General features: G+C 41.4%; 1 protein-coding gene across 1 annotated transcript in view; it reads left to right on the top strand.

Moving 5' to 3' along the window:
- Positions 1–23,003, top strand: part of LOC128648108 (albumin) — a 93,928-nt gene extending 70,925 nt beyond the window's left edge. The window contains exons 8-9 of the mRNA XM_053700767.1: positions 9,028–9,221; positions 22,564–23,003. Of these exons, the coding sequence (XP_053556742.1) occupies positions 9,028–9,221; positions 22,564–22,720 (351 nt within the window). The 3' untranslated portion in view covers positions 22,721–23,003. The remainder of the gene's footprint in view (positions 1–9,027; positions 9,222–22,563) is intronic.
- The last annotated feature ends 3,028 nt before the right edge of the window (positions 23,004–26,031 follow it).

The raw sequence follows: 26,031 nt of genomic DNA, 5'->3' as shown, positions 1-26,031 counted from the left end.
AATCTACACTACTGGGGCCTTCCACTTTAGAGTCACTGCCTATTCTAACTTAACTAAGCAGTACTGCTGATGGAGCCTCTGCCCGGCGCATTCACCTAGCTCCATTCTGTACAAATAATTCCCCAAACCCAGAGATCTTTCTAATTTAATGCCTGCCCCTCACCACCATCTTTACTGACTCGTCATAGCTACACCTAGGATTAGCCAATCAACTCCACAAGGGCGCTACCTCCCAGAGCATATGTTTTCTGACTAATCTTCAATTGCAGGTCCTACTTTGAGGTGTACCACTATGATTTATTTTGTGTGAGACATTAACTTGCTTTGTTAGGAGAGTGATTTTAATTGATTATTTTAAGTGGGTGACCCCCGGCTGGCCCCCCATTTCTGGCCCAGCTTGTCTGGGTTGGTCACTTCCTCTTCCCTTTTCCCCTTCCGCAAGGTCGTATCCCCAGCTCCCGGGCCAGAAGGGGACTTACCTCAAAGTAAATCCTAGTCTCAGTCATAGGGTCGGGGGTGGTTCTGTCATTGACCTGTGTCTGGGGGAGGCCTCGCTGGCCCTCACTCCTCGGTGGCGGCTTTCCCCATTTTAAACTGTGCTTGAGGACATTTAATCTCTAGCAGGGTGGCCGTCATGGAGGGGTAGGGTTTCTGTGATTTCTTATTCATGTTTCTATTTTTGTAAACACCTGTGAGTCTAAACATTGGTGCCTCTATACCCTGACTTGTCCTGTGTCGACATTTGCTCCACCTATTTTCTCTTGGCTGCTCTTTCAAAAATGCCTCATACAGCCAGACGACATACAAAAACCCCCGGATCGTTGAAGAAAACGGTCCTAGATCACTTCTCCTTGCAGCATAAGGAGCCAGAAGAAGACTCCAATGATGGCCTGAGTGGCTCAGAATCTTTGGGAGAAGGCTCCCAACATGAAGCTATGCTAAACACCAGGTCTCAGCACTTCATTACGGAAGACACTCTTAAGAAGATGCTTGCTAGTCAGACACGCTTCATCATGAAAGAAATTCAAAAAAGCCACACTGAGCTTAAAAAGGATATTTCGGAAATAGATGAACGGGTGGAAAGGCGGCAAGATGATATTACCACAGATCAATCAAACCTGTTGGCATATTCCGAATCTCTGTCTGACCAACTGAGTCAACTGGAGTTTAAGCTGGCAGATGTTGACGATTGTGCCCGAACAAACAACATCAGATTCAGGGGTATACCGGAAGATATCACATCAACAGACCTGCAAGGTTTTCTGTTGGAGCTTTTTGACAGCCTGCTTGGTCCAACGGAGGGCCTAACCACTACTATGGAAAGAGCGCACAGAGCGTTACGCCCAAGGACTGTTTAACAAGAAAAACCAAGAGATGTTATAGTCTGCTTTCACAGCTTCCTCTTTAAAGACAAGCTGATGCAGGCCGCTTTCCGCAAACCTCAAATGGCAGAAAAATTTCAAGCTATTCAACTTCTTCCAGATTTGTCGGCCCACACCTTACAATACAGAAGACAATACCAGCCGGTCACACTGGCCCTCAGAAAAGCTGGCATTCGGTATAGATGGGGCAACCCATCCAAGTTGCTGATCTCAAGGGACAATCATACTCACATAATCTCTTCACTGGCCCAAGGCACTACATTACTAGCACAGTGGGGTCTCACCAAGGGAGACACGGTGGAACCCACTCCCAGTAAAGCGAAGTTGAGAGCCACGGCGCCTGAATGGCCCGTTAAGGACCAGCGCTCCAAGAGACAAAAAACACAGCAGACACAGGACTCTCAGGGTCCCCAAGACCACTCATCTTTGGTCAGCAACAGCATTTCCCTGCCATCATGCCTCGTCATAGGGTCCGTCCCTAAAGGGCGGCCCTACAGTCAAAGAAGCATCCACCTTGTGCTGGGCTTATGAGGTCCCCGTTGGGACTATTATTATTGTTAATGCTACTGTCTTTTATTATACTAATGTATGTTCATGTTTGAATTATTAGAATCAATGCTCGTTTGTTCAAAAATCTATGAGGCTACCCCAGCGCAGGTCATTGACTTCTATTTAGATAGGTGTTATAATACCTTTATTCTCTAGATGGTAGCTGCACTGTTTTACCATGTTAAGTTATGATTGTTGGTATTTCTGTTTAGAAGGGTATGTTGCACCCTAATCATGCTTGTTGCTGCTGTCCACACATATATACTAAAGCTCTCTCAGGTTTATTATCTGATTTATACATTTACATGCATTCCTTCCTTTGTGCATGGAGAAGGGCCGATGATCTCGGCTTTCTCTCTGGAAACTTCTCTCCTAGCTCCCCCCCCATATAGGTAGCCCACGCCAGGGTTCCACTTAGGTGAACTATTTTCACCTCATTTACCAATACAACACCAAGGAATTGATCTTTTGTCCTAGTCCTAACCCCCACCCTCCCCCTACCTCTCTCATCCTGCTCCCCTTTCCCGAGCCCGACCTTTAAGATGACACACAGCCTAAAAGTGCTTACTCATAATGTAAGGGGCCTCAATTCTCCTTTTAAAAGGAGCCTTCTGTCCCGGGAACTCAAATTTCACAACCCAGACATTGTCTTCCTGCAGGAGACCCACTGGCAGTTAGGTGCCCCTCAATTAGAACACTCCCCCTTCTCTAAGAAGGCTAGAGGCACGGCCATTTTACTACATAACAGGGTCACCTATGAGCAAATCCAGGCATTTATAGACCCCCAAGTCAGATACAATCCTAGTTTGTAAACTGGACCATGTCCTCCATACACTGGTATCTATTTATCTACCTAATTCCCGGCAGCCTGCGTGTCTCCGCAATATCCTTCAGATACTTGAAAAATTTAAGCAAGGGAGGGTTTCGATTGCAGGCGACTTTAACATGACTTGGGACCCAAAACTCGACCGCAAACTGCCCAACACAAGTCGTAACTGTTCTCAGGAAATGCACTCCTCAGCCCAATTTCGGTCCATAATGACACAATATGGGTACTTTGACATTTGGAGAAGCTTACACTCCAACGACAGAGATTACACCCACTACTCTCACCCACACAAATCTTATTCCCGCTTGGACTACATTTTCTGCCAGGCCGGATCCCTGGATTCGGTCTCCCGATCCAGCATTTCACTCAGCTCCTGGTCGGATCACGATCTAGTCAGGGCGGATCTATTCCCTTCAGACAAATCACCATCTAAATCTAACTGGTGTCTTCCCAGACACATATTGGCTGACATTCCATTCAGGGAAGAATTGAGACGGGACTTGGTTGAACTGCTGGGTCATAATGACAATGGCCAGACCTCAGATGACATTCTCTGGGGCACGATTAAGGCAACAGTTAGGGGCCTTATCATTCGTAAACAGGGCCACTTGAGAAAGCTGGCAGGCCTTACTCTCGCACAGGCACACACGAAACTCAGATCTCTAGAATCCCTTAATCGCTCTTCCATCAGCCTAGATTTAACCTCACAAATTGCTACAGTTAAGGAACACATTAATCATTTAGAGCTATGCCGTACACAAAACAACCTTAGCAAATTAAAACAACTATACTACTACAAAGGCAACAGACCGGACACTATGCTTGCAAATAGGCTCAGGCATAAATATAGCACTTCCCACATATCTCAGATTAACTACAATGGTAAAATGCTTAGGAAGCCCTCTCTAATTGGAGAGAGCTTTGCTGATTTTTATTCTAAATTATATAATATTAAAAACTCTGAGAATCTGACTCCTACTACTAGGCAAGACATTAGACATTTCTTATATTCAGCTAAACTTCCCACACTTACTACTGAGCAACAAGATTCACTTACAGCCTTTCTATCCTTGGTAGAAATTAAACAAACAATAAAAAACCTTAAACCCTTTAAGGCCCCAGGACCAGATGGTTTCTCTGCCCAGTTTTACAAGGTGTAAAACCACGAAATATCCCCCTATCTGCAGAGGTTTTTTGCTCTCGCAAGTAAAGAGGGTTCCATGAGAGATGAATTCCTGAAGGTAGCTATAATTACCCTGCCTAAACCTGATAAAGATCCTTCTTCTTGTGCAAGTTATAGACCAATCTCTCTGATCAATGTGGATGTGAAAATCTATTCTAAAATTCTTGCTAACCGTATTGGTAAGCTTCTACCATGTCTCATAGGTCCTGATCAAGTAGGGTTTATCCATAAACATGAGGGGCCCGACAATACCAGGTGGCTTATCAATATTGTCTGTGAGTCTACTAGAATGCAGAGACCTTACTCGGTTATCTCCTTGGATGCCGAGAAGGCCTTCGACTGGGTTCGCTGGTCCTACTTGTGGGAAACCCTCAAAGCCTTTAATTTCCCCCTCTCAATCTGTAAAGCTATTCAGGCACTATATTCCGCCCCGTCGGCTATTGTTCGGGGTCTTGGCTTTCAGTCAAACCCTTTTCACATTTCGAATGGCACTAGGCAGGGGTGCCCCTTATCCTCATTGCTATTCGCCCTAGCGGTTGAACCCCTGGCTGCCCATATTCGCGAAGACACATCCATACCGGGGATAATGCTATCAGACACCTTGCAAAAAAATGCACTATTCGCGGACGACATTACAATTTTTACTGCGGATCCGGGTAGAGCCATCCCTAGACTATTGGATGTCTTAAAGACCTTTGGGGACCTCTCATTCTATAAATTGAATGTCCAAAAGACAGAAATATACTGGTGGGGTTACTCTCACAATTATATTCAAAATCTAAAGGAAAGCTTTAATTTCAAATGGTCGCATGAGCAGGTCACTCATTTGGGTGTGAAAATATCCAATAGCGCTTCACAAATGATCAAAGATAATTATGTCCCCCTGCTGTCAGAGCTGAGATCTTTAAAAAACACTTGGGACCATAAGTCCATCTCATGGATGGGGTGTATTGCCTCTATTAAAATGTCTTTTCTTCCTAAGCTCACCTACCTTTTCCGGTGTCTCCCAATTAGAGTCCCCATGCAACTCTTACTACAGTTCCAGAGCGAGATATCAAAGTTCATCTGGCAGGGGAAGACTCCTCAAATTGCCCAAAAAAACCTTGAAATTTCCTATTCACTTAGGTGGCCTAGCATCTCCCTCAGTGGTGCAATACTATGAGGGGGCCATGCTTACTTATATTTCCCAATGGGGAGTCCTGCAGTCTTGCGACAAATGGCGCAAGATTGAACAGGCCTCGCTGCCCCACCTGGTCGTTACGGAGTGCCTTCAGGTCTGGGATAGAATTCGGCATCGCCAATTGATCGCACTTCCTCCCTCCCCTATCACTTCGACTGCTGGCCTCTTCACAGGGTTGGCAGAAACTCACCCGAATATCTGGGCTAGATTGGGGATTAGGCAGGTCTCGGACTTCTGGTTTGCTTCACAGCCAGATGGTTTCATAGATCTGGCACTTCTGGAGTCACCCACAGGTATCCCCTCGTTCCTCTTCTTCGAGGTCATCAGGATTAAAAGCTTCTTGAGAAGCTGGGGTTTTCTCCCCACCACCTCCTGACAACCCACCCCATGGGAGTCAATCTGGAAGGCGGGACGCAGGCTAGTCAGACCTTTATCGACTCATTATAGATTACTTGATGGTTCTGTTCCGCCTGAAATTCCCCAACACCTGTTGAGATTGGACACTCTGTTGCACTCCCAAATCTCTGTAGATTCTTGGCAAAGGGCTATTCTTTTGACAAAGAAAACCCTTCATTGTATTACGATGTTTGAAACCTACTACAAAGTAGTCTCTCACTGGTACCTGGTCCCCTCTCGGTTGTCTAAGATGTACCCAGGATTTTCTCTACTCTGCTGGAGCAATTGTGGTCAACAGGGCACCATGCTCCACATCTGGTGGGATTGCCCTAAAATACACCTTTTGTGGGCTCAAGGGCTCCGCACCCTCACTGACTTTGGAATCAGAGTCCCATCTGGCCCGGCCACTGCACTATTACACCTAGGCTTACACGACTTACCCAACACACCAAAGTATCTTCAGTATTTACCTGCTAGCCTCTATTAAAACTAATTTAGCCAGGTCCTGGAAAAAAGACTCCCCTCCCTCGTGGAACGAGATAGTAAAAACCATGGCCTTTCTTTACAACATGGAAAAGACCATATACTTTGACTTAAACAAATCATACTTGTTCGAATTGGTATGGGCTGACTAGAAAGATACATATGACACTTCATGGAGCCCACCTGTCATGACCCAAAACCCTTTGCCCATCTACCACTAGATAGCTTACACCCCACCTTCTTTACCCCCCTCCACATTCATGCCTCCCCCCCCTCTCCTTCATGATCATATTCTGGCTTCAAGTCGTGTGTTGTGATGTATTGGTCACTCTATGGTCTCCTGCTTGCGCTAGTGCTCATCTCTATAAGTGGAGACCATCCTGTTTCATGCTTTTTCTTTTCTAGTTGTTTTTTTTTTATTTATTAGGACCTATGGTCCGATTCTCTACTGTACATCTACGATTGTAATTCATGTGTGAACATGGGGCCTGCGTGTCCCTCCCTGTTACTGTTAATACTTTGAAAATAAATAAAATTCTTGTTAAAAAAAAAAAAAATTCAACTCTATCTGAACTGTAGGGGTATAAATTATTCTCAAACCCATTGCACTAAAGGGGCTAATTCTCTAGTGTTTGTACAAATATCTTTATTGTCCTTACCACTTAAATCTATATATTTTTAACCCCTTAATGACCACAGCACTTTTCCATTTTCTGTCCGTTTGGGACCAAGGCTATTTTTACATTTTTGCGGTGTTTGTGTTTAGTTGTAATTTTCTTCTTACTCATTTACTGTACCAACACATATTATATACCGTTTTTCTCGCCACTAAATGGACTTTCTAAAGATACCATTATTTTCATCATATCTTATAATTTACTATAAAAACAATTATAAAATATGAGGAAAAATTGAAAAAAACACACTTTTTCTAACTTTGACCCCCAAAATCTGTTACATATCTACAACCACCAAAAAACACCCATGCTAAATAGTTTCTAAATTTTGTCCTGAGTTTAGAAATACCCAATGTTTACATGTTATTTGCTTTTTTTGCAAGTTATAGGGCCATAAATACAAGTAGCACTTTGCTATTTCCAAACCACTTTTGTCCAAAATTAGCGCTAGTTACATTAGAACACTAATATCTTTCAGGAATCCCTGAATATCCCTTGACATGTATATATATTTTTTTAGTAGACATCCCAAAGTATTGATCTAGGCCAATTTTGGTATATTTCATACCACCATTTCACCGCCAAATACGATCAAATACAAAAAATTGTTCACTTTTTCACAAATTTTTTCACAAACTTTCGGTTTCTCACTGAAATTATTTACAAACAACTTGTGCAATTATGGCATAAATGGTTGTAAATTCTTCTCTGGGATCCCCTTTGTTCAGAAATAGCTGACATATATGGCTTTGGCGTTGCTTTTTGGTAATTAGAAGGCCGCTAAATGCCACTGCGCACCACAAGTGTATTATGCCCAGCAGTTAAGGGGTTAATTAGGGAGCTTTTAGGGAGCTTGTAGGGTTAATTTTAGCTTTAGTGTAGTAGACAACCCCAAGTATTGATCTAGGCACATTTTGGTATATTTCATGCCACCATTTCACCGCCAAATGCGATCAAATTAAAAAAAACGTTAAATTTTTCACAATTTTAGGTTTCTCACTGAAATAATTTACAAACAGCTTGTGCAATTATGGCACAAATGGTTGTAAATCCTTCTCTCTGATCCCCTTTGTTCAGAAATAGCAGCCATATATGGCTTTGGCATTGCTTTCTGGTAATTAGAAGGCCGCTAAATCCTGCTGCGCCTCACACTTGTATTATGGCTAGCAGTGAAGGGGTTAATTAGGGAGTTTGTAGGGAGCTTGCAGGGTTAATTTTAGCTTTAGTGTAGAGATCAGCCTCCCACCTGACACATCCCACCCCCTGACAGCTCCCTTCCCTCCCCCACCCCACAATTGTCCCCGCCATCTTAAGTACTGGCAGAAAGTCTGCCAGTACTAAAATAAAAGGGTTTAAAAAAAAAAAAATTTACATATGCTACTGTGTAGGATCCCCCCTTAGCCCCCAACCTTCCTGATCCCCCCAAAACCGCTCTCTAACCCTCCCCTCTGCCTTATTGGGGGCCATCTTGGGTGCTTTTTTTTTTTTTTTTTTTTTCTGTAGTGTAGCTTCCCCCCCACACAGACAAACCCCCACCACCTTGCTGATCGTTTTTTTGTTTTACTATTTAGGCATTTATTAACATTTTTTATTGTAGCATTTTCTGTAGTGTAGCGGTTCCCACCCGCTCCCTCCCCGTGAACGCGCCTGCCCCCGCCCTCCCGTGCACGCGCGCGCGTCCGTGCACGCCCCCGGCCATCCCTGCCCACGATCCCGCCCCCCTCCACATCTCCAGGGCCATTGATGGCCGCCACCCGCCTCCCGGTCCGGCTCCCACCCACCAACGCAGTGAGCCACCGATCTCCGGTGCAGAGAGGGCCACAGAGTGGCTCTCTCTGCACCAGATGGCTTAAAAAGGTTATTGCAGGATGCCTCCATATCGAGGCATCACTGCAATAACCGGAAAGCAGCTGGAAGCGAGCAGGATCGCTTCCAGCTGCTTTCCACACCGAGGACGTGCAGGGTACGTCCTCAGGCGTTAACTGCCTTTTTTTTGAGGACGTACCCTGCACGTCCTCGGTCGTTAAGAGGTTAAGTATGTTGTGCACAATTCCAACACTGTGTTCAAAATTAAATTTCAGGTGAAGGGTGATAATAAATATAATGATCATTTCTTGAAGTTTTTATTTTTACTATGTACAGTTAAGATTTTTAGCGTTTCATGTCCCTTTATCTATCTTTAACTGCTGCTCTTTCACGATTGATAGATGTTTGAGAACCACGTTGTCCCTTTAATTATGTCAAACTATTTTATCTTTACTAATCACTTACAGCTCTTTTAACTGAAACATATTTTGTTATATTTGCTTATTAATGAATATGTGCCCTTTTATTTTATTTACTGGCAGTCTGATGTCCTCTTGGCTCATGTTTGCTTGCGGATGGATGATACTTTGCAGAAGACCTGCTGCCTTAAAAGCAATCCTGAAAAACAAACTTGTTTAACGGAATTAGCAATCCAGGAATCCAAGACCATATCCAATATAACTATTGAGAAAGATCAAATATGTAAACTTAGTAACGATTCTCAGCTATTGAACTGGTAAGTTATTTTATAGCAGGGATGTGTAATCTAAGGTCCAGGGCAGCCCTTAAAGAGACAGTCTAGTCAAAATTAAACTTTCATGATTCAGATAGGGCATATCATTTTGCTTTCTTTGTATTCCTAGTTGAAAGCTTACCTTGTTAGGCTCATATGCTAATTTCTAAGACCTTGAAGGCCGCCTCTTATCTGAATGTATTCAACAGAGGATATTAGTTCATGTGTGCCATATAGATAACATTGTGCTCACGCCCGTGGAGTTGCTTATGAGAGGGCACTGATTGGCTAAAATGCAAGTCTTTCAAAAGAACAGAAATAAGCGGGCAGTCTGCAAAGGCTTAGATACAAGGTAATCACAGAGGTAAAAAGTATATTAATATAACTATGTTTGTTATGCAATACTGGGGAATGGGTAATAAAAGGATTATCTATTTTTTTAAATGATAAACATTCTGGAGTAGACTGTCAGTGTTTTTTTGCCTGACACAACCTACTCCTTTACATCTTCTCATTTGCTTCATTTTGATCATAGGTGTTACTACCAGGGATACAGATGAAGGGGATCCTATCTGGATCTGGATACGGGCAGCGGCCGAATAGGATCCACTGCCCGTATATATCATTACACGCTCAAGTAAAGCCTGCCCCTTTTCTCACGCAACCAGTCGCATGAGAGAAGCGACTGTTAATCATCGAGAGCGAGTGAGCTCTCTGGGATTTCCCCTCGCCACCTAAGACGTGGTGTAGAGTGTAAGAAGCAGCGGTCTAATGACCGCTGCTTTTTACATTGCGGGAATCAGGCTCGCATATGTGAAGCTGCCCTGCAAAGGCTCCAGAGCATCTTCCACTGCATTGTACATGGAGCCCTATATCACTTTCTGTGATAAGATTTTTTTTTGTGAAATTTTTTTCTACAGTTCACTTTGAAAAGAAATTCAATGTTAAATTAGGCAACTACACTAAAGCACCAGCTCAACTGCAGTGTATTGTTTAACTGAGAATGAAACCATTTTTAAAGTTTTATAATATATTGCAGCAGATGAAAATTGCATTGCAATTAAGCTGCAGAGTAAAAAAAGACATTTTAACTTTTTAAAACGTATCTTAAATAAATTTGTTGCCTCTGCTTTTGGTCTAACAGATAAATATAAGGGACAAATGTAGTTATTAAAAATGGTGCATTGCTCACAAGAAGTCAGGAGTCACAGCTTTGCAGACTGGAAAAGGTTTGGGGGTGGGGTTGAAAAAAATCAATTAGTGTGCTGCTACTCTGTATTTAACTGTTCCCTTAAAACAGCACTTCGCTCTGGTTGTACTATATGAAGGAAGACTTAAACAGTGCATCCAAAGCACAGTGCTGTTTAAAGAGAACAGCCTGATGTGGGGCAGTATTACAAAGAGAAAGCGCTAACAGTTCCTGCATGTGCCATATTTACACCCCTGTGGTAGAGCTGTTTTTAGTTAGGCCCTCATTGCAATTACACATCAATTTCAACTTTTTTCAAATTATACCATTTTTTTCAGCAGGCCTAGCATTTTTAGAAAAATACTTTAGTCTGTAAAAATATCATACTATAAGAAAACACCACAAAATGAAATGCAAAAAAAAATAAATCAATCCATTTTTGTGTCATTTTTCTGTGGTGTACATAAAAAATAGCACCACAGAAGTCATTATTCCCTAATTATTTAAATCCCAAACATTGTTATTTTACATTTGCGGGCCTATCTATCAAGCTCCGAAAGGAGCTTGACAGCCCGTGTTTCTGGCGAGTCTTCAGACTCGCCAGAAACAGCAGTTATGAAGCAGCGGTCACAAAGACCGCTGCTCCATAACCCTGTCCGCCTGCTCTGTGCAGGCGGACGGGAATCACAACAATTCAACCCAATTGAGTACGATCGGGTTGATTGACACCCCCTGCTGGCGGCCCATTGGCTGCGAGTCTGCAGGGGGCGGCGTTGCACCAGCAGCTCTTGTGAGCTGCTGGTGCAATGTTAAATGCGGAGAGCGTATAGCTCTCCGCATTCAGCGATGTCTTGCGGACCTTATCCGCACTGTCGGATCAGGTCCACAAGATATTTCTTAAATAGGCCTCCTAGTATCTATTCACCTTCCCAAAACACCAAAGTTTATGATTTTATATTCAATAACAAATTATTGAAAATCAGAAGATAAAATGTATTAGGTATAAAATATCTAAACATACAAATATTATATACATTTAAAATGACACAATATTATGATTTCCCAGAGGGGTGGCTTAACCCATTTTGACAATTTATGGATGCTCCTACCCCTGTCCAAAGTCACTTAGTGTAGCAAAAAAAAAAATAAAATACAAATTGAAGAAAAAATAAAAATAAAGTAATTGTGCAAAAAGTCATCCTATATAAAATTTCACAAAATATCACACATTTTTACATCATGTTTTTATTAGTTAAGACAAAAACGGATATATGTGTCCTAACATCAACAGCACAACAAAATAAAGCTAGAGGTTACTGCCAGGTTATCATTTAAAAATAATACATATTAATAGATAAATGTTTTGAAAATATATTATTAGCTTCATTTTGGATCTTACATTGCTTTAATTTATGTATACTTAGAGGGAATCATATACGTTTTTGGGCTGCATTTTCTATTATGGGGGCTTGTCTGTGAAACAATGTGATGTTTATTAATACAGAAACCAGCAACATAAAAAGGGAGAATGCTTTGGAAACAGGAATAAACTCTAGAGTAGTTCTGTTACATTGCATTAGTGTTTTGAAAATGTATTATTATGTGATATATTTGAATTATAACTACACGAAGGAGATGTCAAAGCTCATGAAATTCAATAGAGAATTTCTTCCAATTCCAAAATGATAAAAAAAATAAATAATATGATAATTCAGCTTAATATCTGAATAAATATTGCAAATATTAAAGGAATATGAAACCCCCAAAAAATGATTTTGTTATTCAGACAGAGCATACAGTTTTAATCTTTTTTTTAATGAATAACATTCTTGCAAAACTGCAAAAAACATATAGGCCTAGATTTGGAGTTTGGCGTTAGCCGTGAAAACCAGCGTTAGAGGCTCCTAACGCTGGTTTTAGGCTACCGCCGGTATTTGGAGTCACTCAAAATAGGGTCTAACGCTCACTTTTCAGCCGCGACTTTTCCATACCGCAGATCCCCTTACGTAAATTGCGTATCCTATCTTTTCAATGGGATTTTTCTAACTCCGGTATTTAGAATAGTTTCTGAAGTGAGCGTTAGACATCTAACGACAAAACTCCAGCCGCAGGAAAAAAGTCAGTAGTTAAGAGCTTTCTGGGCTAACGCCGGTTTCTAAAGCTCTTAACTACTGTACTCTAAAGTACACTAACACCCATAAACTACCTATGTACCCCTAAACCGAGGTCCCTCCACATCGCCGACACTCTATTAATTTTTTTTAACCCCTAATCTGCCGACCGCCACCTACGTTATCCTTATGTACCCCTAATCTGCTCCCCCTAACACCGCCGACCCCTGTATTATATTTATTAACCCCTAATCTGCCCCCCTCAACGTCGCCTCCATCTGCCTACACTTATTAACCCCTAATCTGCCGACCGCAAAGCGCCGCCACCTACGTTATCCTTATGTACCCCTAATCTGCTGCCCCTAACACCGCCGACCCCTATATTATATTTATTAACCCCTAATCTGCCCCCCACAACGTCGCCTCCACCTGCCTACACTTATTAACCCCTAATCTGCCGAGCGGACCTGAGCGCTACTATAATAAAGTTATTAACCCCTAATCCGCATCACTAACCCTATAATAAATAGTATTAACCCCTAATCTGCCCTCCCTAACATCGCCGACACCTAACTTCAATTATTAACCCCTAATCTGCCGACTGGAGCTCACCGCTACTCTAATAAATGTATTAACCCCTAAAGCTAAGTCTAACCCTAACACTAACACCCCCCTAAGTTAAATATAATTTCCATCTAACGAAATTAATTAACTCTTATTAAATAAATTATTCCTATTTAACCCCTTAATGACCGAGGACGTGCAGGGTACGTCCTCAAAAAAAAGGCAGTTAACGCCTGAGGACGTACCCTGCACGTCCTCGGTGTGGAAAGCAGCTGGAAGCGATCCTGATCGCTTCCAGCTGCTTTCCGGTTATTGCAGTGATGCCTCGATATGGAGGCATCCTGCAATAACCTTAACAGGCCATCCGATGCAGAGAGAGCCACTCTGTGGCCCTCTCTGCACCGGACATCGATGGCCGGTATCGTTGGTGGGTGGGAGCCGACTTGGGAGGCGGGTGGGCGGCCATCGGTGAGCTGTTTAAGGAGGAGGGGGGCGGGATCGGGGGCGGCGGGCGCGCGCGGGCGCGCGCACGTGCACGGGGGGGGGGCGGCGGGCGGGCGCGTGCACGGGCGGGAGCGGGTGGGAACCGCTATACTACAGAAAAGTTCAAAAATACATATGTGGGGCAAAAGGCCACTAATAGATAAATCAAATAATAAAGTGATTTTGGAGGGTTGGAGGGTTGGTCTTGGGTGGGGGGAGAAGCTACACTACAGAAAAAGGGATTTTTTTCTAAAAAAAACACAACACTTTTTTCTTAACTGGGTATGGCAGACAGCTGCCAGTACCCAAGATGGCGCCCATTAAGGCAGAGGGGGAGGGTTAGACAGCTGTTTGGTGGGGATCAGTGAGGTTGGGGGCTAAGGGGGAATCCTACACAGCAGCATATGTAAATATGCTAAAAAAAACACACTAAAAAGCCCAAATATACCTTTTATTTTAGTACTGGCAGAGTTTCTGCCAGTACTTAAGATGGCGGGGACAATTGTGGGGTGGGGGAGGGAAGAGAGCTGTTTGGGAGGGATCAGGGGGTCTGATGTTTAAGGTGGGAGGCTGAGCTCTACACTAAAGCTAAAATTAACCCTGCAAGCTCTCTACAAGCTACCTAATTAACCCTTTCACTGCTGGGCATAATTCACGTGTTGTGCGCAGTAGCATTTTGCGGCCTTCTAATTACCAAAAAGCAACACCAAAGCCATATATGTCTGCTATTTCTGAACAAAGGGGATCCCAGAGAAGCATTTACAACCATTTATGCCATAATTGCACAAGCTGTTTGTAAATAATTTCAGTGAGAAACCTAAAGTTTGTGAAAAAGGGAACTTTTTTTTTATTTGATCGCATTTGGCGGTGAAATGGTGGCATGAAATATACCAAAATGGGCCTAGATCAATACTTTGGGTTGTCTACTACACTACACTAAAGCTAAAATTAACCCTACAAGCTCCATACAAGCTCCCTAATTAACCCCTGCACTGCTGGGCATAATACACGTGTGGTGCGCAGCGGCATTTTGCAGCCTTCTAATTACCAAAAAGCAACGCCAAAGCCATATATGTCTGCTATTTCTGAACAAAGGGGATCCCAGAGAAGATTTTTCAACCATTTATGCCATAATTGCACAAGCTGTTTGTAAATAATTTCAGTGAGAAACCAAAAGTTTGTGAAAATATTTGTGAAAAAGTGAACAATTTTTTGTATTTGATCGCATTTGGCGGTGAAATGGTGGCATGAAATATACCAAAATGGGCCTAGATCAATACTTTGGGATGTCTACTAAAAAAATTATATACATGTGAAGGGATATTCAGGGATTCCTGAAAGATATCAGTGTACCAATGTAACTAGCGCTAATTTTGAAAAAAAATGGTTTGGAAATAGCAAAGTGCTACTCATATTTATGGCCCTATAACTTGCAAAAAAAGCAAAGAACAAGTAAACATTGGGTATTTCTAAACTCTGGACAAAATCTAGAAACTTTTTAGCATGGGTGTTTTTTGGTGGTTGTAGATGTGCAACAGATTTTGGGGGTCAAAGTTAGAAAAAGTGTGTTTTTTTCCATTTTTTCCTCATATTTTATATTTTTTTTTATAGTAAATTATAAGATATGATGAAAATAATGGTATCTTTAGAAAGTCCATTTAATGACGAGAAAAACGGTATATAATATGTGTGGGTACAGTAAATGAGTAAGAGGAAAATTACAGCTAAACACAAACACCGCAGAAATGTAAAAATAGCCTTGGTCCCAAACGGACAGAAAATGGAAAAGTGCTGTGGTCATTAAGGGGTTAAAGATAATTACTTACTTGTAAAATAAATCCTAATATAGCTATAATATAAATTATAATTATATTATAGCTATTTTAGGATTAATATTTATTTTACAGGTAACTTTGTATTTATTTTAACCAGGTACAATAGCTATTAAATAGTTAAGAACTATTTAATAGCTAAAATAGTTAAAATAATTACAAAATTACCTGTAAAATAAATACTAACCTAAGTTACAATTAAACCTAACACTACACTATCAATAAATTAATTAAACTACCTACAATTACCTACAATTAACCTAACACTACACTATCAATAAATTAATTAAATACAATTCCTACAAATAAATACAATTAAATAAACTAGCTAAAGTACAAAAAATAAAAAAGAACTAAGTTACAAAAAATAAAAAAATATTTACAAACATAATAAAAATATTACAACAATTTTAAACTAATTACACCTACTCTAAGCCCCCTAATAAAACAACAAAGCCCCCCAAAATAAAAAATGCCCTACCCTATTCTAAATTACTAAAGTTAAAAGCTCTTTTACCTTACCAGCCCTGAACAGGGCCCTTTGCGGGGCATGCCCCAAGAAGTTAAGCTCTTTTGCCTGTAAAAAAAAACATACAATACCCCCCCCCAACATTACAACCCACCACCCACATACCCCTAATCTAACCCAAACCCCCCTTAAATAAACCTAACACTAAGCCCCTGAAGATCATCCTACCTTGTCTTCACCATACCAGGTTCACCGATCCATCCTGGCTCCAAAATCTTCATCCAACCCAAGCGGGGGTTTGCGATCCATCATCCGGTGGCTGAAGAGGTCCAGAAGAGGCTCCAAAGTCTTCATCCTATCCGGGAAGAAGAGGCGATCCGGACCGGCAACCATCTTGATCCAAGCGGCATCTTCTATCTTCATCCGATGACAACCGGCTCCATCCTGAAGACCTCCACCGCGGACCCATCTTCTTCCGGCGACGTCCAACTGAAGAATGACGGTTCCTTTAAGGGACGTCATCCAAGATGGCGTCCCTCGAATTCCGATTGGCTGATAGGATTCTATCAGCCAATCGGAATTAAGGTAGGAATATTCTGATTGGCTGATGGAATCAGCCAATCAGAATCAAGTTCAATCTGATTGGCTGATCCAATCAGCCAATCAGATTGAGCTTGCATTCTATTGGCTGATCGGAACAGCCAATAGAATGCGAGCTCAATCTGATTGGCTTTTTTATTTTTTGTACTTTAGCTAGTTTATTTAATTGTATTTATTTGTAGGAATTGTATTTAATTAATTTATTGATAGTGTAGTGTTAGGTTAATTGTAGGTAATTGTAGGTAGTTTATTTAATTAATTTATTGATAGTGTAGTGTTAGGTTTAATTGTAACTTAGGTTAGGATTTATTTTACAGGTAATTTTGTAATTATTTTAACTATTTTAGCTATTAAATAGTTCTTAACTATTTAATAGCTATTGTACCTGGTTAAAATAATTACAAAGTTGCCTGTAAAATAAAATATTAATCCTAAAATAGCTACAATGTAATTATAATTTATATTGTAGCTATATTAGGGTTTATTTTACAGGTAAGTATTTAGCTTTAAATAGGAATAATTTATTTAATAAGAGTTAATTAATTTCGTTAGATTAAAATTATATTTAATTTAGGGGGGTGTTAGTGTTAGGGTTAGACTTAGCTTTAGGGGTTAATCCATTTATTAGAATAGCAGTGAGCTCCGGTCGGCAGATTAGGGGTTAATAATTGAAGTTAGGTGTCGGCGATGTTAGGGAGGGCAGATTAGGGGCTAATACTATTTATTATAGGGTTAGTGAGGCGGATTAGGGGTTAATAACTTTATTATAATAGCGGTGCAGTCCGCTCGGCAGATTAGGGGTTAATAAGTGTAGGCAGGTGGAGGCGACGTTGAGGGGGGCAGATTAGGGGTTAATAAATATAATATAGGGGTCGGCGGTGTTATGGGCAGCAGATTAGGGGTACATAGGGATAATGTAAGTAGCGGCGGTTTACGGAGCGGCAGATTAGGGGTTAAAAATAAAATGCAGGTGTCAGCGATAGCGGGGGCGGCAGATTAGGGGTTAATAAGTGTAAGGTTAGGGGTTTTTAGACTCGGGGTACATGTTAGAGTATTAGGTGCAGACGTAGGAAGTGTTTCCCCATAGCAAACAATGGGGCTGCGTTAAGAGCTGAACGCGGCTTTTTTGCAGGTGTTTAGTTTTTTTTCAGCTCAAACAGCCCCATTGTTTCCTATGGGGGAATCGTGCACAAGCACGTTTTTGAGGCTGGCCGCTTGCGTAAGCAACTCTGGTATTGAGAGTTGAAGCTGCGTTAAAAATGCTCTACGCTTCTTTTTTGGAGCCTAACGCAGCCTTTATGTGGACTCTCAATACCAGAGTTATTTTTATGGTGCGACCAGAAAAAAGCCGGCGTTAGTTTTTCGGGTCGTTACCGACAAAACTCCAAATCTAGCCGATAGTGTTTCATAAACATGCATGCTCCTAAGCTTATGTCCCTGATTTTCAATTAAAGATATTAAGAGAAAAATGAAAAGTTAATAAATATAAGTAAATTATGGCTAGATTACGAGTTTTGCGTTATGAGGGGTGCGGTGCTAACTTGCACGTTATTGTCACCACTCACTTACCTACAGCGCTGGTATTACAGTTTTCCTAAACCCGGCGTTATTAGGTAAGAAGTGAGCGTAGAGCAAAATTGTGCTCCATACCGCACTCCAATACCAGCGCTGCTTAAGTCAGCGGTGAGCTGGTTGTACATGCTCGTGCACGATTTCTCCATAGACATTAATGGGGAGTGCCGACATAAAAAAAGCCTAACACCTGCAATAAAGCAGTGTAAATCTCCGTAATGCAGCCCCACTGATTTATATGGGGAAACTAAATTTATGTTTATACCTAACACCCTAACATGAACCCTGAGTCTAAACACCCCTAATCTTACACTTATTAACCCCTAATCTCACCGACACCTACATTATATTTATTAACATCTAATCTGCCGCTCCGGACATCGCCGACACCTACATTATACTTATTAACCCCTAATCTGCTGACCCCAACATTGCCGACACCTACATTATATTTATTAACCCCAAATCTCCTGTCCCCAATGTCGCCGCAACCTACCTACACTTATTAACCCTAATCTGCCGCCCCCAACGTCGCAGCCACTATAATAAACATATTAACCCCTAAACCGCCACACTCCCACATCGCAAACACTAGTTAAATATTATTAACCCTTAATCTGCCGCCCCTAACATTGCCGCCACCTACCTACATTTATTAACCCCTAATCTGCGGCCCCCAACGTCGCCACCACTATACTAAATTTATTAACCCCTAAACCTAAGTCTAACCCTAATCCTAACAACCCCTAACTTAAATATAATTAAAATAAATCTAAATAAAACCTACTATTAATAACTAAATAATTCTTATTTAAAACTAAATACTTACCTGTAAAATAAAACCTAAGATAGCTACAAAATAACTAATAGTTACATTGTATCTAGCTTAGGTTTTATTTTTATTTCACAGGCAAGTTTGTATTTATTTTATCTAGGTAGAATAGTTATTAAATAGTTATTAACTATTTACTAACTACCTAGCTAAAATAAATACAAATTTACCTGTAAAATAAAACCTAACCTGAGTTACACTAACACCTAACCTTACACTACAATTAAATAAATTACATTTATTAAATACAATTAACTAAATTACAAAAACAAACAAACACTAAATTACACAAAATAAAAAATAAATTATCAGATATTTTAACTAATTACACCTAATCTAATAGCCCTATCAAAATAAAAAAGCCCCCCCAAAATAAAAAAAACCCTAGCCTAAACTAAACTACCAATAGCCCTTAAAAGGGCCTTTTGCGGGGCATTGCCCCAAAGAAATCAGCTCTTTCACCTGTAAAAAAAAAATACAAACAACCCCCCCAACAGTAAAACCCACCACCCACACAACCAACCCCCCAAATAAAATCCTAACTAAAAAAACCTAAGCTCTCCATTGCCCTGAAAAGGGCATTTGGATGGGCATTGCCCTTAAAAGGGCATTTAGCTCTATTGCTGCCCAAACCCTGACCTAAAAATAAAACCCACCCAATAAACCCTTCAAAAAACCTAACACTAACCCTCGAAGATCCACTTACAGTTTTGAAAACCGGACATCCATCCTCAACGAAGCCGGGAGAAGTCCTCAACGAAGCGGCAAGAATTCCTCAACGAAGCCGGGAGAAGTCTTCATCCAAGCCGTCAGAAGTGGTCCTCCAGATGGGCAGAAGTCTTCATCCAGAAGGAATCTTCTATCTTCATCCATCCGGAGCGGAGTGGGTCCATCTTCATGACATCCGTCGCGGTGCATCCTCTTCTTCCGACGTCTAACGAAGAATGAAGGTTCCTTTAAATGACGTCATCCAAGATGGCTTCCCGTGAATTCCAATTGGCTGATAGAATTCTATCAGCCAATCGGAATTAAAGGTTAAAAATTCCTATTGACTGATGCAATCAGCCAATAGGATTGAGCTCGCATTCTATTGGCTGTTCCAATCAGCCAATAGAATGCAAGCTCAATCCTATTGGCTGATTGGATCAGCTAATAGGATTGAAGCTCAATCCTATTGTCTGATTGCATCAGCCAATAGGAATTTTTCACTGTTCATTCCGATTGGCTGATAGAATTCTATCAGCCAATCGGAATTCAAGGGACACCATCTTGGATAACGTCATTTAAAGGAACCTTCGTTAGACGTCGGAAGAAGAGGATGCTTCATGCCGGATTTCTTGAAGGTGGACCCACTCCGCGCCGGATTGATGAAGATAGAAGATACTGTCTGGATGAAGACTTCTGCCCGTCTGGAGGACCACTTCTGACGGCTTGGATGAAGACTTCTCCCGGCTTCATTGAGGACTTCTTGCTGCTTCGTTGAGGACTTCTCCTGGCTTCTTTGAGGATGGATGTCCGGTCTTCAAAACTGTAAGTGGATATTCTGGGGTTAGTGTTAGGTTTTTTTAAAGGTTTATTGGGTGGGTTTTATTTTTAGGTTAGGGTTTGGGCAGCAATAGAGCTAAATGCCCTTTTAAGGGCAATGCCCATCCAAATGCCCTTTTCAGGGCAATGGGGAGCTTAGGTTTTTTTAGTTAGGATTTTATTTGGGGGGTTGGTTGTGTGGGTGGTGGGTTTTACTGTTGGGGGGGTTGTTTTAATTTTTTTTTACAGGTAAAAGAGCTGATTTCTTTGGGGTAATGCCCCGTAAAAGGCCCTTTTAAGGGCTATTGGTAGTTTAGGCTAGGGTTTTTTATTTGGGGGGGGGGGGGGCTTTTTTATTTTGATAGGGCTATTAGATTTGGTGTAATAAGTTTAAATATCTGATAATTTGTTTTTTATTTTGTGTAATTTAGTGTTTGTTTTTTTTGTAATTTAGGTAATAGTATTTAATTTAGGTAATTTATTTAATTGTAGTGTAAGGTTAGGTGATAGTGTAAGACAGGTTAGGTTTTATTTTACAGGTAAATTTGTATTTATTTTAGCTAGGTAGCTAGTAAATAGTTAATAACTATTTAATAACTATTCTACCTAGTTAAAATAAAAACAAACTTGCCTGTAAAATAAAAATAAACCCTAAGCTAGATACAATGTAACTATTAGTTATATTGTAGCTATCTTAGGGTTTATTTTACAGGTAAGTATTTAGTTTTAAATAGGAATTATTTAGGTAATGTTAGTAGGTTTTATTTAGATTTCTTTTAATTATTTTTAAGTTAGGGGGTGTTAGGGTTAGACTTAGGTTTAGGAGTTAATACCTTTAGTATAGTGGCGGCGACATTGGGGGCGGTAGATTAGGGGTTAATAACTGTAATGTAGGTTGTGGCTATGTTAGGTGGTGGCAGGTTAGGGGTTAATAATATTTAACTAGTCTTTGAGAGGTGGGAAGTAGCGGTTTAGGGGTTAACATGTTTATTCTAGTGGCGGCAATGTCTGGAGCGGCAGATTAGGGGTTAATAATTCTATTTTAGTGTTTGCGATGCGGGAGAGCCTCGGTTTAGGGGTTAATAGGTAGTTTATGGGTGTTAGTGTACTTTTTAGCACTTTAGTTATGAGTTTTATGTTACAGCTTTGTAGCGTAAAACTCATAACTACTGACTTTAGAATGCGTTATGAATCTTGCGGGATAGGCTGTACCACTCACTTTTTGGCCTCCAAAAAAAAGCTTGTAATATCGGCGCTATGGAAGTCTCATTGAAAAAAGACTTTACGCAAATTGCGTAAGTTAATTTGCGTAACGGCCAAAAAAGTGTGCGGGACAGCTGTACCTACAGCTGTACCTAGCGGTAGTGAAAAAGCAGCCTTATAACCCATAACGCTGCTTTTTTACTCGGAATCTAGCCGTTAGAAAGTTGTTTACAATTGTATGCTCTATCTGAATCATGAAAGAAAAAAAAATTGGGTTTCATGTCCCTTTAATTTTAGAATGATAGAGTTAACTCTCTCAATACACAGTTATTTTGATCCATCAATTCGAATTATATCAAAAATTGTCTTGAGAGCCTAGACAGCATTGAATGTGAATGCAAATTAAGGTAAATACACAGAAAAGTTACCAGTCTGCAGCAGGTAGAGCCTGAAAATAATATATTTGTTACTTACAGTTTCAGTTCCTGTTTCAGTATTTAGATTTATACAAAACACATTTTTAAATTTTCTTTCATGATTCAGATAGAGCATATAATTTTTGACAACTTTCCAATTCACTTTTATTATCAAATGTTTTTTGTTTCCTTGTTATCATTTGTTGAAAAGCACGGATGTAAGTTCCGGAGTGTGCATGTGTCTGCAGCACTATATCGCTATGTTATAATTAGCCAGAACACTAGATGTTAGCACTATTAACTGTCGTGCTGTGCTTCAGACTTGTGCATGCTATCTACCTAGGTATCCCTTCAACAAAGAATAACATGAGAATAAAGCAAATTTGATAATAGAAGTAAATTTGATTTTTTTTTTAATTGTATGCTTTGTCTGAATAACGAAAGAAAAATGTTAGGTTTAATGTCCCTTTAAGAAACATTTCAAATGGATACTTCTTGTTGCAATATATTTATTTGTATGTGGTTTTAATTTTATTTTTTATTTTTATAGGATTGCTTATGAATATCCCAGAAGAAATCCGAGTAAATCTTTCATAACCATTCTAAAGTTTGTTACCATCCTAAACACAGAGACTGCACGTTGTTGTTTTTCAAATGACACAGATTCATGTGGCCTTACAAACTTTCACACATATTTTGATCTTTGAGTGTTTTATGCAATTATTGAACTTTGCTCTTTTTATTTTGAATTGTGTTCAAAATAAAAATAAAAAAAAAACGATTTTAATACCAAACAAATAAAAAACAAATATTTACATTTTCTTATACATACAAGGTAACACATTAAAGGCCATGAGAGCTGTAATAAATTTTAATTTTTGTATCCAAAGCTAAAGAGAATTTGCAGAAATTTATGTCTACCTCTTCTAGGAAAGAATGCCCTTTACAACTAGTATAATAAAATGTGAAATACTTCTAAAACATGTGAAACACAAACATATTAAATTAAATGATATATTTAAGAATCAAATTGAATGTCATATTATATATTAATATACATTATCTATATATCCTATAATATAAAAGGCCAAGTGTGTTTGTCCGAAGCTGTCATGCGCAGTAGAGGCAGCACGAGGACAAACACACCTGGCCTTAGAGTCCCTACTTGATCTGCTGTTTTGCAGCCGGTGTGGCAGAAGTGGGCGTGACCAGACATGAAGGGGGCGGGTGTGAAGGGGGCGGGGCCGGGCACGGTCACGGTCACGCACGCAAGATTGAGGGGTGAGAGATAGAGAGGGGGGAGAAATAGAAAGAGGGGGAGAGAACAAAAGAGATGGATAAGAAAGGGGAAAGAGCAAGAGAGGGGGAGAGAGAGCAAAATAGAGGGGGAGAGAGAAAATAAGAGGGGGAAAGAGAGAGAGAGCAAAATAAAAGGGGGAGAGAGAGCAAAAGAAGAGAGGGGGAGAGAGAAGGGGGAGAGAGAGAGAGAGGGGGGAGAGAGAGAGGGGGAGAGAGAGAGGGTGGTGAGAGAGGGGGGTGAGAGAGAGAGGGGTGAGAGAGGGATGAGAGAGAGAGAGGGGGGTAGAGAGAGAAAGGGGGGAGAGAGGGGGGAGAGAGAGGGGGAGAGAGAGAGAGAGCAGGGAGAGAGAGAGGGGGGTAGAGAGAGGGGAGAGAGAGCAAAAGACAGGGGAGAGAGAGCACAAAAGAGAGGGGGGAGAGAGCAAAAGAGAGGGATGGAGAGAGAGAGCAAAAGAGAGGAGAGAGAGAGAGAACAAGAGAGGAGAGAGAGCAAAAGAGAGGGGGGAGAGAGAGAGCACATAAGAGAGGGGGAGAGAGTGCAAAAGAAAGGGGGGAGAGAGAGCCAAAAGAAAAGGGGGAGAGAGCGCAAAAAAGAGGGGGGAGAGAGAGCACAAAAGAGAGGGGGAGAGGGAGAGCGCAAAAGAGAAGGGGGAGAGAGAGCACAAAAGAGAGGGGGGAGAGAGAGAGCGCAAAAGAGAGGGGGAGAGAGAGCGCAAAAGAGAGGGGAGAGAGAGAGAGAGTTAAAGAGAGGGGGAGAGAGAGAGAGCAAAAGAGAGGGGGAGAGAGAGAGAGCGCAAAAGAGAGGGGGAGAGAGCACAAAAGAGAGGGGGAAAGAGAGAGCACAAAAGAGAGGGGAGAGAGAGAGAGCAAAAGAGAGGGGGAGGGACCGCTGTACTGCAAGAGAGGGGGAAAGAGAGAGAAAAATAAAAGGGGGAGAGAGAGCAAAAAAGAGAGGGGGAGAGAGAGGGGGGGAGAGAGAGGGGGGAGAGAGAGAGAAGGGGTGAGAGAGAGAGGGGGTGAGAGAGAGAGAGGGCGAGAGAGAGAGAGAGAGAGAGAGAGAGAGAGAGGGGGGGGGAGAGAGAAAGGGGGGAGAGAGAAAGGGGGGAGAAGGAGGGGGGAGAGAGAGGGGGGAGAGAGAGGGGGAGAGAGAGGGGGAGAGAGGGGGAGAGAGGGGGGGAGAGAGAGGGAGGGGGAGAGAGAGAGAGGGGGAGAGAGAGATGGGGGAGAGGGGGGAGAGAGAGAGAGAGAGAGAGAGGGGAGAGAGAGGGGAGGAGAGAGAGAGAGGGTGAGAGAGGGGGGGGGAGAGAGAGAGAGAGGGGAGAGAGAGCAAAAGAGAGGGGGAGAGAGCAAAAGAGAGGGGGGGGAGAGAGAGCAAAAGAGAGGGGGAGAGAGAGAGCAAAAGAGAGGGATGGAGAGAGAGAGCAAAAGAGATGAGAGAGAGAGTGCAAAAGAGAGGAGAGAGAGCAAAAGAGAGGGGGGAGAGAGAGAGCACAAAAGAGAGGGGGGAAAGAGCGCAAAAGAAAGGGGGGAGAGAGAGCGCAAAAGAAAAGGGGGAGAGAGCGCAAAAGAGAGGGGGAGAGAGAGAGTGCAAAAGAGAGGGGGAGAGAGCGCAAAAGAGAGGGGGAGAGAGAGAGAGCAAAAGAGAGGGGGAGAGAGAGAGAGCGCAAAAGAGAGGGGGGGGAGAGAGAGAGCGCAAAAGAGAGGGGGGAGAGAGCACAAAAGAGAGGGGGAAAGAGAGAGCACAAAAGAGAGGGGGGAGAGAAAGAGAGCAAAAGAGAGGGGGAGGAACCGCTGTACTGCAAAAAATGGCCCGTGTGAACGGGCTTTAGGACTAGTTATTATATATTATATATATACTTGAGGAAGGGAGTATATATCTTGAATGCTTGTCTTTAAATATTATGATAGTCCAATAAAAAGGTACCATTGCAAACCACGATACTTTATTTTGAAAATATATACAGTCATGTCCAAAAATATTGGCACCCCTGCATTTCTGTCAGATAATGCACCACTTCGCCCAGAAAATTGTTGCAATTACAAATGTTTAGGCATTCTCATGTTTATTTCTTTTGTTTGTATTTGTATGACACAAAAAAGTGGAGAAAAAAAGCCAATCTGACACATTCAATGCAAAACTCCAAAAATGGACTGGACAAAATTATTGGCAGCTTCTCAAAATTGTTAGAAATAATTGCATTCCAAGTGTGTGATGCTCCTGTAATTTGTAATTAAACTCACTTGTATCAATTAACAGGTGCTGACAATAAAGAAATCACACCGGCAACCATTTAAAATGGTGAAAAATTGACTCAACCTTTCTGTTGTGTGTCTCTGTGTGCCACATTGAGCATGGAGAAGAGAAAGAGCAGCAAATAATTTTCTGAGGATTTGAGAACAAAAAATGTGGAAAAGCATGGACAATCTCAAGGTTACGGATGTGTGAAGCTGGACCCCCTACAATCGGCACAAATAAAAAATCCACGGCAAATGTTTTTTGAGTTATTACAGATTAAATAAAGGTCACCAAAGGTCACCCAGCTCCCCTACAACAGCCAAAAGACATGAAACCAGGCTGGTTGGTTAGTGCTACGTTTGTGCTGGTTTGTTCCATTTAAATCTCCATTCTATCTTGTTTCATTTTTGACTTATTAGCAATTTAATAAAGGTCACCAAAGGTAGCCCAGCACCCCTACAACAGCCAAAACACATAAAACGG

This window comes from Bombina bombina, chromosome 2 (assembly GCF_027579735.1).
Source record: "Bombina bombina isolate aBomBom1 chromosome 2, aBomBom1.pri, whole genome shotgun sequence".
In the NCBI taxonomy this organism is placed as follows: domain Eukaryota; kingdom Metazoa; phylum Chordata; class Amphibia; order Anura; family Bombinatoridae; genus Bombina; species Bombina bombina.
The sequence above is the reverse complement of the archived record's forward strand: the minus strand, read 5'-3'. Positions and strand labels throughout refer to the sequence as shown.